A 14852-nucleotide genomic window follows, 5' to 3' on the forward strand; every position below is an offset into this window, starting at 1 on the left:
CTGGATAATAAATCCAGGAAAAAAAAATGCAAGAAAAAATGAAAACATGTTTGTACATCTGGATTATATCTTGTTCTTATAAAATCTTGTGGTATATGTCATCATGTAACATAAAAAACAATTCAATTTCAAAAAAGATCTATTTGTTGTGATATTCTATGATTTCAGTTTATAGATAAATAAAACTTAATGTTGTTGGAGTGTGCTCTCACAGCAGAAGCATTTGTCTGGTCTTATGTAAATGAAATATATGCTCAAATCTGTTTGGACATTTTAAAACACACAACTGAGCACAATATAATAAACAGTTCCAAATGTGAAGTTTCATATATATATATACATAAATAAATATATATGTATTTATATAAGATGTGAATAAACAATTTCTTTAGAATATTAATTTTTTGAGTGGATTATTTAACATGTTTATTGTTTTATCCTACATTTTTATAATTAATTTCTTCTTTGTCTATCATCTTATAAATAAAAAAAAATTAAAAACTGCAACTTATTTTCCTTTAATGTCTATTAATGTTTCTGTTTTGGCAATGATTGTTCTAAAAAAAAAAATGATCAAACTCACAAGTGAAGATGCTTAAAGCAATTGCATCCACTATGATTTTTTTTTTGTATTTTATAATTTACTTCGATTCACAAAATTCTTCTTCTTTTTTTAGTTCAAATCAATTAATTCAAAATTTATGCATAAATATTAAACAAGAAAAGAACAAAAATGACAGCTGATATATTTATACTTATCTTAGCATATCTTCCCTTTGGAGAGTTATGATTTCATTTCAATACTGAGTCTTTGTGATTTGGCTTGAGTGATAAAATAAGAAGCTGACAAACACCAACAAAGAACAATGAACTCAGAGAAATGCAGTTTGGGATTGAGAGTAACAACGTTTTTAAATTAAACATTTTTTAAAAATTAGATGTGTTAATATTTACTTTTTTGTATTCATGAACTATGAAAAACTCAAATATAAAAAAGAAAGCTTTTAGTAAAATAATGTTTTTTATTCGATGAATATCAATAATCACTTATAGTAGCAGCCATAATGCATACATCACACTGGCTAGGATTGCTACCTCCTCTCCCCTTTTTGTCAAAGATATCAAGCATTTAATCAACTTTATGAGAGAGAAAAAAAGGAAAATGAATTCCAAGATTGAAATATTTTTCTCAGAATAAATCTCATTTTTAATTTTAAAGGTGAGTAGATTTTTCTATGTTCTATATTTTTTTTTCACTCTTACTTAATGGTGTAACTAAATACAAATGAATATTTCACTTCAATATGTATTGCTATTTGAAATTCATTTTAAAGTTGCTATAAAAATTATATAAATTCAAAATATTAAATTTCAACAAAACTCATGTTACCATATTCCTGTTGTATTTTTTTAGATATTTATTTGTACATTACAGTCTTTACTTTTAAAAAATCATAATGAAAATTAAAGCAAAATACTATAGCGATTTTCTTCATATTGAAATATATATTTGTCATCATCTTTTGTTAATGAAATTGACTCAGAAAAAGGAATTTACTTAAGCCAACAACTATAAATTCACATTGCTATTGAAGCAGGGCATGTAGATTTTGAAATCTACAATGTTTTAGGGCTAACAAAAATGGCTACTGTCATGCATATAGTACTGATGGCAGTTTCACTTAATCTTAACAAATATGATAATTGACCTTATCAAAATATTTATTTTAACAACAAAACATTTCTTCCAATTATTATGACATACTTAATACAATTTTAAAATTATTTTGAAAAGAATATAAGACAAATATAAATAAATTGATCAAAATTATTTATATAAAAATAATTTGGACACAAGAATAAATCTTTTTTATAAAAACGACTTCTTTGTAAAAAAAAAAAAATATTAAATTTATATTTGCAATTAACTATGAACTTATTTTGAATTTATTTATAATATTTTTATTTTATATTTCAGATTTATTAAAAATTAATCTACTTGTCATTTCAAAATATATTATTTTCCAACAAAAGAATGTTGTTACACACATTTCTTCTACTTTCTTTACTAAATTTGTGCATATGTGTCGATCTGACATTCAAAGTTGAAGAAGGTAAAAGTCCTGGCACTTACCTTGGAGACATTGCTGCCGATTCTAATGTGATGGATGATGTGGCCATACAAGATCAAAATCTCATTGCATTCAGTCTTATGGAACAGGATGGAACAAGCAGCTCTCCATTATTCCGGATTTCTAAAAATACAGGGAAACTTTATACAGCACAAACGTTGGATGCTGAATCTCTATGTACATTCAATAAGGAATGTTTTGTAATGGTTGATGTAGCTGTACAAAGAGAAGGAACAATAAGCAGAATATTGGAGATCAAAGTTATAATATTGGATATAAATGACCACCAACCAGAATTTCCGAATAAACAAATCAACATACAATTTTCTGAAGGTGATGTTACAGGTATGAAAATATCCATTCCCAATGCTATTGACAAAGATATTGGCATTGTAAATTCAAAGATAACTTATAAGTTAAAGAAAACTAAAGACGAGCCTTTTACTTTGTTTATTCTTAAAAAAGTTGATGGTACTTCAGATTTGAGTATTACCCTTGAACAAAAACTTGACAGAGAAGTAAAGGACTCTTATTTGATTAAAGTTATTGCCAGAGATGGAGGAATACCATCAAAAGAAAGTATTTTACTTGTTCATATTTCAGTTTCAGATATCAATGATAATCTGCCAGTCTTCTCACAAAATGTCTACAATGTTTCTATCAAAAACAAACCTAGTGAAACTTCCTCCATTGCAACTTTATCTGCCACAGATTTAGATTCTGGTAAAAATGGAAGAGTCACTTATCATTTCAGTACAAAAACATCAGATGTTGCTAAAAGTCATTTTAAATTAAATCAACAAACTGGACAGATTTTCTTAGAAAAGAAATTTACATCAAACAATATACATAATTTATATATTGAAGCTAAAGATGGAGGAAATCCACCACTTGAATCTCTTGCCATGGTTATTGTTAATGTAATTAATCAACAAAATAATCCTCCAATTATTCATCTCAAGTTCTTGTCAGCATCAGGAAAAGATTCAACATCAGTTTCTGAAGGAATCAAAATTGGCAGTTCCATTGCATATGTAAAAGTGACTGATCATGATGTTGGACAAAATGGAGAAGTGAGTTGCAATCTGCATTATGATAAATTTAAACTACAAAGTCTCGACACTAAGAAATACCAAGTAATTGTGAAAAAAGCATTGGATAGAGAAAGAGAGGCAAAGCATGAAATTATTATCAGCTGTCAAGATAAAGGATCTCCTTCACTGCAAAGTAAGAGTAAGTTCTCCATCAAAGTCACCGATGTGAATGATGTAAGGCCACAGTTCTCTATGGAGACATTTAAGTTCTTGATTGAAGAGAATGAGAAGTCGAGATTTTCTGTTGGCTTCATCAATGCAACAGACCCAGACCTGGGAGTTGGAGGGAAACTCACCTATTCTCTGCTTACAAATAACAAACAGTTTTTACCTTTCAAAATCAAAGATGATGGCATGATTTCAGCCATTATGTCACTGGATCATGAGTTTCAAAACATTTACAAGTTTCAAGTATTTGTGAAAGATAATGGAATCCCATCTCTCAATAATACAGTCAACGTCATTGTTGAAGTGACTGATAAAAATGATAATACTCCGTATTTTACATTTCCCAGTGTCAATCCTTATAACATGGATGTTGTATATTATCGGCATCATTCAAAGAACATCACTTGTGTAAAGGCAGCTGATGGAGATAGTCAAGAGAATGCATTTCTAAAATATGAAATAATCAGAGGCAATGACAAGCAGATGTTCACCATCAACCAGTACACTGGTTTGTTAACTTTCAATCGGGTGCTTGCGCAACAAGATGCTGGTTCCTATGAGCTAGTGTTTGTTGTCAAGGATAGTGGTAGTCCAGTACTATCAGCAACAACTAGTATGTTTTTCACTGTCACTGTAAGCAACAAGACATCAGAAATGCTAAGTGCCATTCATACAATCACTGAAGATAAAGTTGATCTTACATCAGTTATTATTATTACGGTTGTAGCAGTGACTGTAGCAGTCATCATTACTGCTTCAATCTCAGTGTGTATCATTCGCTGTAATGATCAGAGAAATGTCACATATTCCCATGCAATGGCACCAACCAATGTGGGTGTTGTTGGTCCAAGTGGCAGATATATGAGTGAACAGAGACATTTGACATGTCCTTCAAAGCAGGGAATATCTTGGCCAACTGCTGTCAATGTAAACAAAAACCAAGCAGATCAAATAAGAGGTTCACATATCAATCAAAACAATAGAGAATCTCATCTTGCAGAAAAGCTTCCCAGCCAACAGCAAAGATCAGCTTCTTTGCCACAAACACAGTCTACTTCTGCACTGCAGTCCCAGGTAATTATTTTTGAAAATATTTCAATTTATTTTTAGGAAAAAATTCTAATCTTATAAACTTTATAAACATCATATTTTTTATATATATACTAAGGGAAGTTTTGCATCCTTCCATTAAAAAAAAAAACTTTATAAAATATATCTAATGTTTTTTAATAAATCTATCTTTATATTTCCACTCACGCTTTCTGATGCATTTTAAGTAGTTTTGTCAAAATAGAAATTAAAATTTATTGAAAGATTACTTTCAAAATAAATTAAATTGTTCTTTCTTAATGTACCACCTATAAAAAATTCATATTTTTAAAATAATTGCTAAATACTAAGATTTTTCTAAAAATAAAAATGTAAAAAAATTATTTATCAAAATTCTGATAAGTAGTATTGATTTAAATAATGTTTACTTAGAAAATCTTAATAGATTTTTTTATAGTTTTAGTTCATTTCTGGAGAGTTTCTGTTTTCATTTATGATCAAAAAAGAATGTTTAATAAAATAATATATATAAAATTAAGATGTGATGTTGCTAGTCTCAGTTTTTCCTATAAATATAGTTATGCCATGTGCTTTTTAGAACTGTCTGTTTTATTCTCTGCTTCTTTCTCTCCAACTCATTTGACTCATTAGTATAGTAGCTTCCATAAACTTGTTGTTTTAATACCTCATTGTTATACAACTTCCTACTCCAGTAGCTTTTTTATAAAAACTATAGGCTTGTAAAACTCTTTCTGCTGACTGTTTTCAACTATTTTCTTTCTTAATCCATTGTTTTCTGCATTGATTTTCTTTCTTGAACCATTTCCTGTCTTCACAATACTAATCTTTCATTCTTGTTAGCTTCTTAGATTAAATGGCATCCTGCACTGTTTGGAGTGATTTAAAAAAAAAAAAAAAAAGAAAGAATAAGACTTCACTGAATATACACAAATGGTGTGTCTTGTATTGAAATTTATTTTCTATTTAATATATTTTTATAAGCAAAAATTAAGATTAATTAATTCATCATTATATTAAGTCATGAATAGATATTTAAAACAAATCAAAGTAAAAATAAAATAAAACCAACATTTACAACTCGTCATGCAAATTAACTCTCATCACCATTATTGTAAATGCTAATGTCAGTGTAAATATTAAAAGCATGTGTCGAATAAAGTCGATTTTCCCTTATTTCATTGGCTATTATAGCTTTAGAATCCAAAGCTTTATAAGCTATCCCATTATGCTAGCCACTTAAGCCAATTTCTGATGTGCATTTTCAAAAAATATGCATTTGTTTTCTTTCAAAATTTCTTATATATTTTTTTTCTCTTACAAGAGGACCACCATCATTGTAATTCTTACACTGATATCTTCTCTCATGGTTACCACTGTCACCAGGAACTGTTCTTAATAGAGCGATTTTTAGCTAATTCATCATAATTATTCCATATTTTCCTTCTTACTATTATCTATATACGACAGTAGATTTTAAAGCTAAATACAAATCACTCCTTACAAGTCTTTTCCGGGCATATTTTAGAATGACAGAATACAGGAAGGAATAGTGGTTTACTATTACAATATATAAATAAATGTATATATCTATAAAAGTGAAAGTGTGTGTGTGTGTGTACATTTCCCTACACAATAACTCTGTCAATTTTCAGTCTACAGACTCGAAATTTGATATACAGGGTATTGAGATTTGGGAAAATCTTTATAATCTGTTTTCGGCTAGAAATTTGACTGTTAAGGAGTCAAAGTTCAACGATTTGACCTTTGAGAACTCTACCAAACTCCTCCATCAATTTTGGGTCTAAACACTTGGAATTTTAGATATAGGTTCCTTGGACATGGATCTAACTTAATAATAATGTTAAGGGGTCATAATAGGGGTCAAAGTTAAAAATAATTTGACCACTTCGGTCTCTACCAAATTACTCAGACAATTTCTTGTCTAAACATTTGAAATTTTACATAAAGGGTATTCAGAGATAGGGCAAGCTTTTTAATCAGTTTGGTTCGAAAATTTGAGTTACCAATATATAAATGTATGTATGTATGTTTGCATGTCTGCCTAAAACTTTCGACAGAGGCGATGGATTTTTACAAGATCAGTATCGGTTTGATGTTCGACCTTTCAGACGACAAATATCGAAAAATTGGCTAAAAACATTAACATCTTCACCTTCAACTGGGCACTTTTCTACAGGAGGGGGTCGCTTTTTTCGCCGATATTTTCGAAAGTCATCCTCTCCTTTCGATTGTCTAGCCTTAATTAAAACCTACGTCACTTCCGGTTTGGCAGTGGTCGTAACAGCAAAGACATCAAGTTTTTTCTCGTACTTTTCCTCCTTTGAGGTACGGGTTCGAGCCTGCATTCCTACTACCACTTTCTTTTTTTTTGCTCAACATACACCTCCAAACACCTGGGCAACGCTCAGCTGAAATGCTAGTAAATAATACAAAACCATTTTGCATTTTTCATATTAAAAGTACCTACTGAATTTATTTTCACATTTCCAACATGATATAATTGATATCACAAAAACAGTTGCATTACTACATCACATCAATTATTCTTTTGCATATTTGGTCCATCTTTACTTGATTTTTGCCTATTTACAGAATATTCTAAAATAAAGGGATATCATCTTATCTGTCCAATTTACAAATTGTAAGGAAATAGATTGTGACTATTCAACATGGCTTCTAATTTTGCTTAATAAATAATACTTTTTTTATATTTTTCTTTATCAGATTTATTTCATCAACATACACATCCAAATCGTATAAATGCTTATTGTTTTTGATGTAGTCATCTATTTCTTTTGTTAATTTTCAATTGAATCAATCACATTTTTAACATCGCATTTCTTTTATTTTTTAAGTCATCTTTTATTGAACAGTCGTTTTATTGAATTACTTTCGTTTCTACATCATATTTCGTTTTTTCTTCATTAATTTTTTTAGTTATGCTCTTTACTTCTATTTTTACTTTTGATGACACTGCAAATTAAGCATCCACATAAATTCATGAGTTCAACATCACGAAAAAAAGTTTTCATGTTTACTTTATGGGGTTTTCATTCATGCCAGACAATCATAAATAATAATAATAATAATAATAATAATAATAATAATAATAATAATAATGATAATGATAATAATAATAATAATAATAATAATAATAATAAATGAATGAATTTTTAATCTTCTTTCATAAATTCGAGTGGCATGCCCTCTCTCCATATTTTACATTAACTTCATATATATACAGCGAATAATTCAATACTACATCTGGGGCTGGAATTTCTTAAGCTACTATACTTTCCCAGACAATGCTAAAACACAAGTTCAGCTAATAAATAATAAAAATATTGCAAAATTATTCAGAAGTGGCAGTGTAGTTTAGTTAAAGATGATGTTGACATAGTTATAACACTTCCCTTTATTCGATTTCATAATCGATTAAAACTTTTAAATTTTTTTGTTAACAAATAATTTTTACTTTTTTAAACTTCATTATAAAAATCATCTTTTTTGTATCTGCAAATAACTTTTTTTAAGTATTTAAAAAAACAATGTAATTTTTCCTTTAAATTTACTTTTAGTTTTCTTAGTTTAATACATGAGCTAGGTTGTGAGTTTTAAATTATTTCTCAGATATAAAAATTTTAATTTCTAAAATTTCGACTTAATGTATAAGTTCCATTCTTTTTTAATATTGTCAAATTACTATATATTTATTTTGCAATGTATCATAAAGGACATTCTCTCTCCTGCCTTGATAGAGTTCAAAATAGACTTTGTAGCCTCGTAGGAGATGTCCTTTTCTCCTCCTTGCAACCTCTATCTCACAGAAGAGATGTTGCGAGTTTGTCTCTGATGTATCGTTATTTTCATGGAAAGTGTTCGACTGAGCTTCAATCTATGGTCCCCCCTCGCCAAACTTTCACAAGAAACACTCGTCTAGCTGTAAACACTATCAATAATCCCCCCCACTCTTTATCTGTGCCTAAACTTAAACGTAGATTCCATGAACAAAGCTTCTTTCTTAGAACTGCACGCCTGTGGAATTGTCTTCCGTTTTCCTGCTTTCCGGCTGACTACAATATGGTTGTCTTCAAGTCTAAAGTAAATAAGTTCTTGATGAGCCGTTCCATATAAGTTATCAAATTTACCAAATTTTCATTACTAATGATTACTATATTGTCCAATTTCTACTGTACACTCTTTAACCCTTATCCTTGAGTGGCCTCTGGGCCTTGATAATGTGGTGATGCCTATGTAAAAAAAAAAAAAGAAAAAAAAAACCAGAAACGAACATTATTTTTCCAATGTTCTATCTATAATATGTTGCTTATATTTTGAATTATATTCTAAATCAGTTGTTTATATTTTGTGCAAACATAATATACATATTTTTGTTTTCATTTTCTTACAAATATTTTGCATTTATTTTTTAATAAAATCTTCACTTTTTTTACTATATTTTCAAAGCAGCTGCGGCAACTTAAAGATGAAGTCATACTCCCAAGTAGTCCCAAAAACAAACCTCGTCAAGTCAATTCACTGGAATATAGTAATCATCCATCACCTAAAATGTCCCGTACAAACACAAGTAATAGAAACACAGAAGAAAAAGAGCAAAAACAAGAATCAGGTTTGTTTTAATCAATTGTTGTATGAACAATCATTGTTGCCCATTGTCTATTGGTATGATCTGCTTTGATGAGAGAGTTGTCAGATATAGTTCATACACTAATAAAGAAATCACCTACTTATTTATATGCATTGTTTTCAACTAAAATTTATTTCTTTTTATAAATCAACTAATTGAATTTACACTTTTAAATTACTGGGCCTACTTTTAATCTGATAAAATTTAGTTAAAATATAAAGATACATTACAGACCTTTGCAAGAGAGATGGGTGTTTAAGTGGCAACTATGAACAAAGTGCTAAATGGGATCTTTGCTACTCTTCATAAACAAGAGTTGCTAGAGTCAAAGAGATAAATTAATTGATAAAATCATTTTAGATATATACAAGATGTTTGAGACATTTATTCTCAAAATTGAAAGAGGATCGTTTGCTGAATACGGTTCACATAAAAAAAGCCACTTTTTCTATGAGTTTCTTATGAGTTTCTATGCAGCCTCTTGGCAATCAACTTGTTATTGGTGTTGCAGGTGATACAGTTGACATCTTCCTCAACTACTCCTTACATAATAATCCATGAGGTTGCAATCAGGCAAATTATGAGGGGAGCAGATATTAGGAATTGTAATGTTGTGGGAATTCTCAAACAACCACTTAAGAGAGGTGTGATATGGAGCCGAGCCCTGTTGCCATACCTATGGCTTTTCTACAGCAATCATCACTACACAGTATTTGACAAAAATTGGATACCAACTCAATACTGCCATCTGAATTGAGTTCGAGTGACTTTTTGAATATGTAAGGCAGCTCTAGAAGCACACCTGAAGTTTGAGGCAACTTGGTCTTCATGGGGTGTTGGTCATTGTGCAGACCATATGCTAGCCATATGTTCTGTGCATTGTGCACCTGAGAAAAACCAAAGAATTCCTGGCTCAACTGGAATGTTCTGGTTCTCTTGGTAATGAGTAGTTATCCCTTGCAACTTTTTTATGTGGAGTAATGAAGATCTTTGTTTTGTGCTTTCTTCATATTCACTACTCTGATGCTCACCTTTCTTGTCAAAGTCTGCATTCCCCAGCTTGGATCTTGCTGCACCTTTTTTTTTTTTTTGCAACTTCTCAATGAATTTCATTGTGTGGGCACAATGAGAACACTTGCTACGATCCTATGATATGAACTCTGGTTTCACATCTCAATTACAATTCCAATATCCTAGTGCTTTCCAGTCTTTCTATGTTCTTCAGTTCTCAATTTTGCTAATAGTAGTAAAAAATAGTTATTTGCCTAACTATTAAATACATCAAATGACTCTGATGTAAGAAAATATAAAATAATTATCAAAGTTGTCTCAAGCATCCTGTAATAATATGTGTTTGTGTGTCTGTTAATTACTGTTAGCCTTATAAAATATACAAACTTGAAATTTTATAGAAAGAATCACCTACTTATGCTGTTTGTCATGAGAGGATAACATCAATATTTTTTTCTTATAAAGGAATACTAGATGCAGCAATTAACACATCACTGATTTTTTTTTTTCACCTTTTCATTTTAATGAGATTTTTAACAATGATTAAATCTGTCAGAATTCCAACTGTGTTAAATTCTTCTTAGGTATCAAACAACTGATGCTTGAGGTAACATAAATATGTTTAACCTCTGAGTTTAATGAGACGCTTCCTTTGTTCCAGCTCATTTGGCTCATTGGCCTAGTGGTATAAAAGTTATCAAATTGTATAGGCTTTCAAAAATAACTTCCATCTTGAATGGTTTATTTTCCACACAGTGTTCACTATTGTTGTGTGTTTAAAATTGTTTTTAAGTTCTTTGGGGTATAACTTTTTCAAGTTATTTCAGAGACCAAGTTTGCTTCAATATTATGAACACATACTGAGATGTATCTTATTACAAATAATTAGACTAGCAATAATTATAGGTGAAATGTCAGAAATTGACTGTCACTGACAAAAAGATATTTGAAATTCGGAAGAAGAGTAAAAATAAGTAGTTTTCTCTCTCTCTCTCTCTCTCTCTCTCACACACACAGTGTCCTCTCTTTTCTCTTTCCTCTCTCTTTTTTGTTTCTCTCCCTCTCCGTCCTCTCCTTTTCTTGTTTCTCTCTTCATCCTCTTTATTTCCTCACTTTTTTCCTGAATTTACAATTTCATGCTAACATTTTATGTTTAAAAGAATTTTGTCTGACTTATTTTGAAAAATATTTTATTAAATGAGGTTTCTATTCCATATTTGATGACCTGTAATTCTTAATGTTACGAGTCGTCTATGGGGTATTTTAATGGCATACATCACACCTTATGACATTATAAAAGATCTTCCCGGTATCTTCAACCAACTGTAACCGCTCTGTCACAGATGTAATATTGCTAGTCTCAGTCTTTTCTATTAATACTATTATAACATGTGTTCTTCAGAACTGCCTCATCTATTCCCCTATTCCCTGCTTCCTTTGTTCCAGCTCATTTGGCTCATTGGCCTCGTGGTATCCATCGATTCACTGTCTTAAAACCTTATTGGAATACAGCTTCCTATTTCAGTAGATTCTTTCCAAAGGCTGCAAAGTTGTGGAACTCTCTTCCTGCTCACCGTTGTCCTTCTACCTACAGCCTTAATCTTTTCAAGGCTAAGGTCAATAGGCATCTTCTTTCTCTGCAATAATAATCTTTTTTTCTTGTCAGCTCCTCGCATCTTCTCTCAAACGATTTCCATTAAAAATGTGTTGGAAGAATATGACATCTTTTATATGCTAGCTATAACAGAAGAATATAGCCAAATGAAAGCTACATAAGATGAGTGAAACTGTCAGAAAAATTTTCCATTATATTAGTTAATAAATATATTTTATTTTTCCACATTTAAAATTTAACATTAAAAAAATTAAATAATATTTTATAATAAGCGTTTGTTTAAAAATTGACTGATGATTTCTTTTATTAAGCAAATTTTAAGGTTTTGATGTCAATTTTTTATTTTTTTTATTATACCAAAAACTGGATCACTCTACAAACCTTAGAAAGAAATCAACGTTTATTTTTAATTCCTCATCTAAAAATTAGTCAAATACAAAAGTTTTAGGTTTGTATCTTTAATGGGTAACTTTACAAAAGGTTTGATAAGGTGTACATTTGCTTCCCTACCAAATTGATCTTTACAACGTGTTTACATGTCAGAAATAAGAGGTTTTATGGATGTACTAATGAAAACAAGATTAATCAAACTTAATCTGTATATCATAAATCATAAGATTTAATTTGTTGCTTTTTCTATATCGTTTACAAACAAGTTTTATGTGATTTTCACTAACGTTTAAGACTGGGTTTATATAAGAACTAGCATTTCAGCCTGGCGTTGCCCGGGTGTATGTTGGGCAAAAAAAAAAAAAAAAAAAAATGTAATTTTTTTTTAACATGGACCCCTATTATGACCCATTAACATTTATTGTTTTGGGCTCAAATCAAGTTATTAAGATAGATCTATGTCCAAGGAACCTATATCTAAAATTTCAAGTGTTTAGACCCAACATTGGTGGAAGAGTTTGGTAGAGTTCTCAAAGGTCAAATTGTTGAACTTTGACCCCTTAACAGCCAAATTTCTGGCCGAAAACAGATTATAAAGATTTTCCCAAATCTCAGTACCTTGTATATCAAATTTTGAGTCTGTAGACTGAAAATTGACAGTTATTGTGTAGGGAAATGTACACACATAGACACACACACAGACATATTCATTTTTATAGATATATAGATTATTAATTCCATCTATTATTATCTTCCTTTTAATGAACTATGGTATTATATTAAGAAATATTTTTCATTTATTTGAAGCTTTAATCTTCAGTTATACACTTAAGTTGGCTTTCTATTTAAGCATCCCACAGATACCAAGATAAAATTGGTATTTTTTTTTCTTACAACACTATATATACATACCTATACATATATTTTTTAATATTGAAACAAACAAAAAAACAAAAAACAAAGATCAATTTGGAATACTTGCTATGAGAATAAATTAGTAAATTTTTACTTATGAATTTATCCATTAAAAATAATTATTGAATCATTCGAAATCATAAAAAAAATACTATAAAGGAATATTTTAACAGATTATTTATGTCTATAGAATTAAGTTTTAATGTTTATGATATTAACATAAAAAACACCTTTTGTTTTAATGCTATGACTATCAACAGTAAACAAATTTTGCTTTTTTATTTTATTTTCTAAAAAATAAGTATTTTAAATGTCATCTTTTAGTTTAAACAATACTGTTGAATAAACATATCATATTATAGGCAACAAATATTAAATTATCCGATTATAAAACCAAATATCACCCCCCCCCCAAAAAAAAAAGAAATTGACATTTTTGGATGATGAAAAACATGTAAACTTGCATTTGTTAATTAAGAAAAATCATTTTTTCAAATAATAGAAAAAGTGTAAAATTTTAAATAAAAACCATTTTAGAAATTCTAAATTAGAATATTTACTGTGTTTTAAAGTAAAGATATTAAATATTGAAAGTTAAATGGATAACATTTTGCTATCTTGATTAAATTTACATGCACCAACAAAAAAGAAGTCATCATCAGGAGACACAGCATCTTTATTGACTCATTTCATTCAAAGCCTTAATTGAATGTGTCGTTACGTTGCTTATTATTGAAGCTGTAACAATAATGAGGTCAATCAGAATGTTACCATAATAATAATACATAGTGATGAGAATAAAATAAAGAAATACAGAAGGGAAATTAATTTTTTTTATTTTATATTTTAAATAGCATGGTGTTATTATCAAAAGTTATTATAATTGCTACTTTTAACACATTCTACGAAAACATCTAACAATGCCACAAAACAAAAAAAATTCATGTAATCAAATACAAATAAGTGTGTGCCTATTTTATAAAAAATATTAAGAAAAAATACAAAATTTTGATTTATCAATAAAAAGTAGTTTAATTTTTAGTCTAATTGAAATTCTTTAATAGTAAAAGTGTAATATTTTAAATTTGTTATAGTCAGATAAAATACAAAATTTTCTATGTCAGATATCGCGTTTTTACATGCTTTACTTAATTTACATGTCACTTGCCTTATTTATTTACTTTACTGCAAGTTACAAAAACCTGTCTGTGTTTATATTTGATACTCTAGCAACACTGTTTAATAAAATGAGAACTGAAAAAAACTAGTTTTTATAAGTAAAAAAATATCATCTTGAAAATATAGTATAACACTATACGTTAGTTTTATTTTTTGTTCTACAGATGTTTACATTTCCCAGTACTGCAATTCTCCATCAAAACAAAGAGGGCAGCCATCACAAGAGACAGAAATGAGACCATTGGGACAGACTGTCAACTATCCAAGTGATACAACCATTGTGGCCAGAGGATTCTACACACCAAGCCTTTCACAAAACAATGACAATAAAGACTCTGTGACAGAAGACAGTAACTCTTCTGATACAAGTCTCCCGTCAACAGGAAATATTTATAGAAATCCAAGACCTTTACCTCCAGTACCACAGTAAAATGTTAAATGTTTACAGAAATCTAAGACTCTAAAATCCAGTTTCCCATTAAAGTATAATTGTGTGTGTGTGTATATATATATATATATATATATATAAAAATTTGTAAAAAAATATTTTTTAAAATTACAACCGCCTACAGAAACATATATAAACTAGTAAATATAACTAAAACAGA

At 29.3% G+C, this 14852-nt stretch overlaps 1 protein-coding gene across 2 annotated transcripts; it reads left to right on the forward strand.

Moving 5' to 3' along the window:
* The first annotated feature begins 1024 nt into the window (after positions 1-1024).
* On the forward strand, positions 1025-14776 carry LOC145242905 (protocadherin beta-3-like). Of its 2 annotated transcripts, none has more exons than XM_080106018.1 (4): positions 1025-1219; positions 1979-4468; positions 8957-9116; positions 14409-14776. In XM_080106018.1, the coding sequence occupies exons 2-4, from the start codon at positions 2036-2038 to the stop codon at positions 14672-14674; spliced, it is 2859 nt and encodes a 952-aa protein (XP_079962144.1). In that variant the 5' UTR covers positions 1025-1219; positions 1979-2035; the 3' UTR covers positions 14675-14776. The 2 variants fall into 2 exon arrangements, with proteins under 2 accessions (XP_079962144.1, XP_079962143.1); XM_080106017.1 differs by having other exon boundaries at positions 1069-1219; positions 8954-9116.
* The last annotated feature ends 76 nt before the right edge of the window (positions 14777-14852 follow it).

The sequence above is a fragment of the Euprymna scolopes genome, chromosome 21, assembly GCF_053919585.1.
Source record: "Euprymna scolopes isolate OS-2025 chromosome 21, ASM5391958v1, whole genome shotgun sequence".
In the NCBI taxonomy this organism is placed as follows: domain Eukaryota; kingdom Metazoa; phylum Mollusca; class Cephalopoda; order Sepiida; family Sepiolidae; genus Euprymna; species Euprymna scolopes.

Bases quoted from the DNA above. Each gene is read 5' to 3' on its own strand.
- LOC145242905 (XM_080106017.1), top strand. From the start codon at position 2,036: ATGTTGTTACACACATTTCTTCTACTTTCTTTACTAAATTTGTGCATA. The intron at 4,469-8,953 runs GTAATTATTTTT...ATATTTTCAAAG, and splicing joins CTTCTGCACTGCAGTCCCAG to CAGCTGCGGCAACTTAAAGA. The intron at 9,117-14,408 runs GTTTGTTTTAAT...TTTGTTCTACAG, and splicing joins AGAGCAAAAACAAGAATCAG to ATGTTTACATTTCCCAGTAC.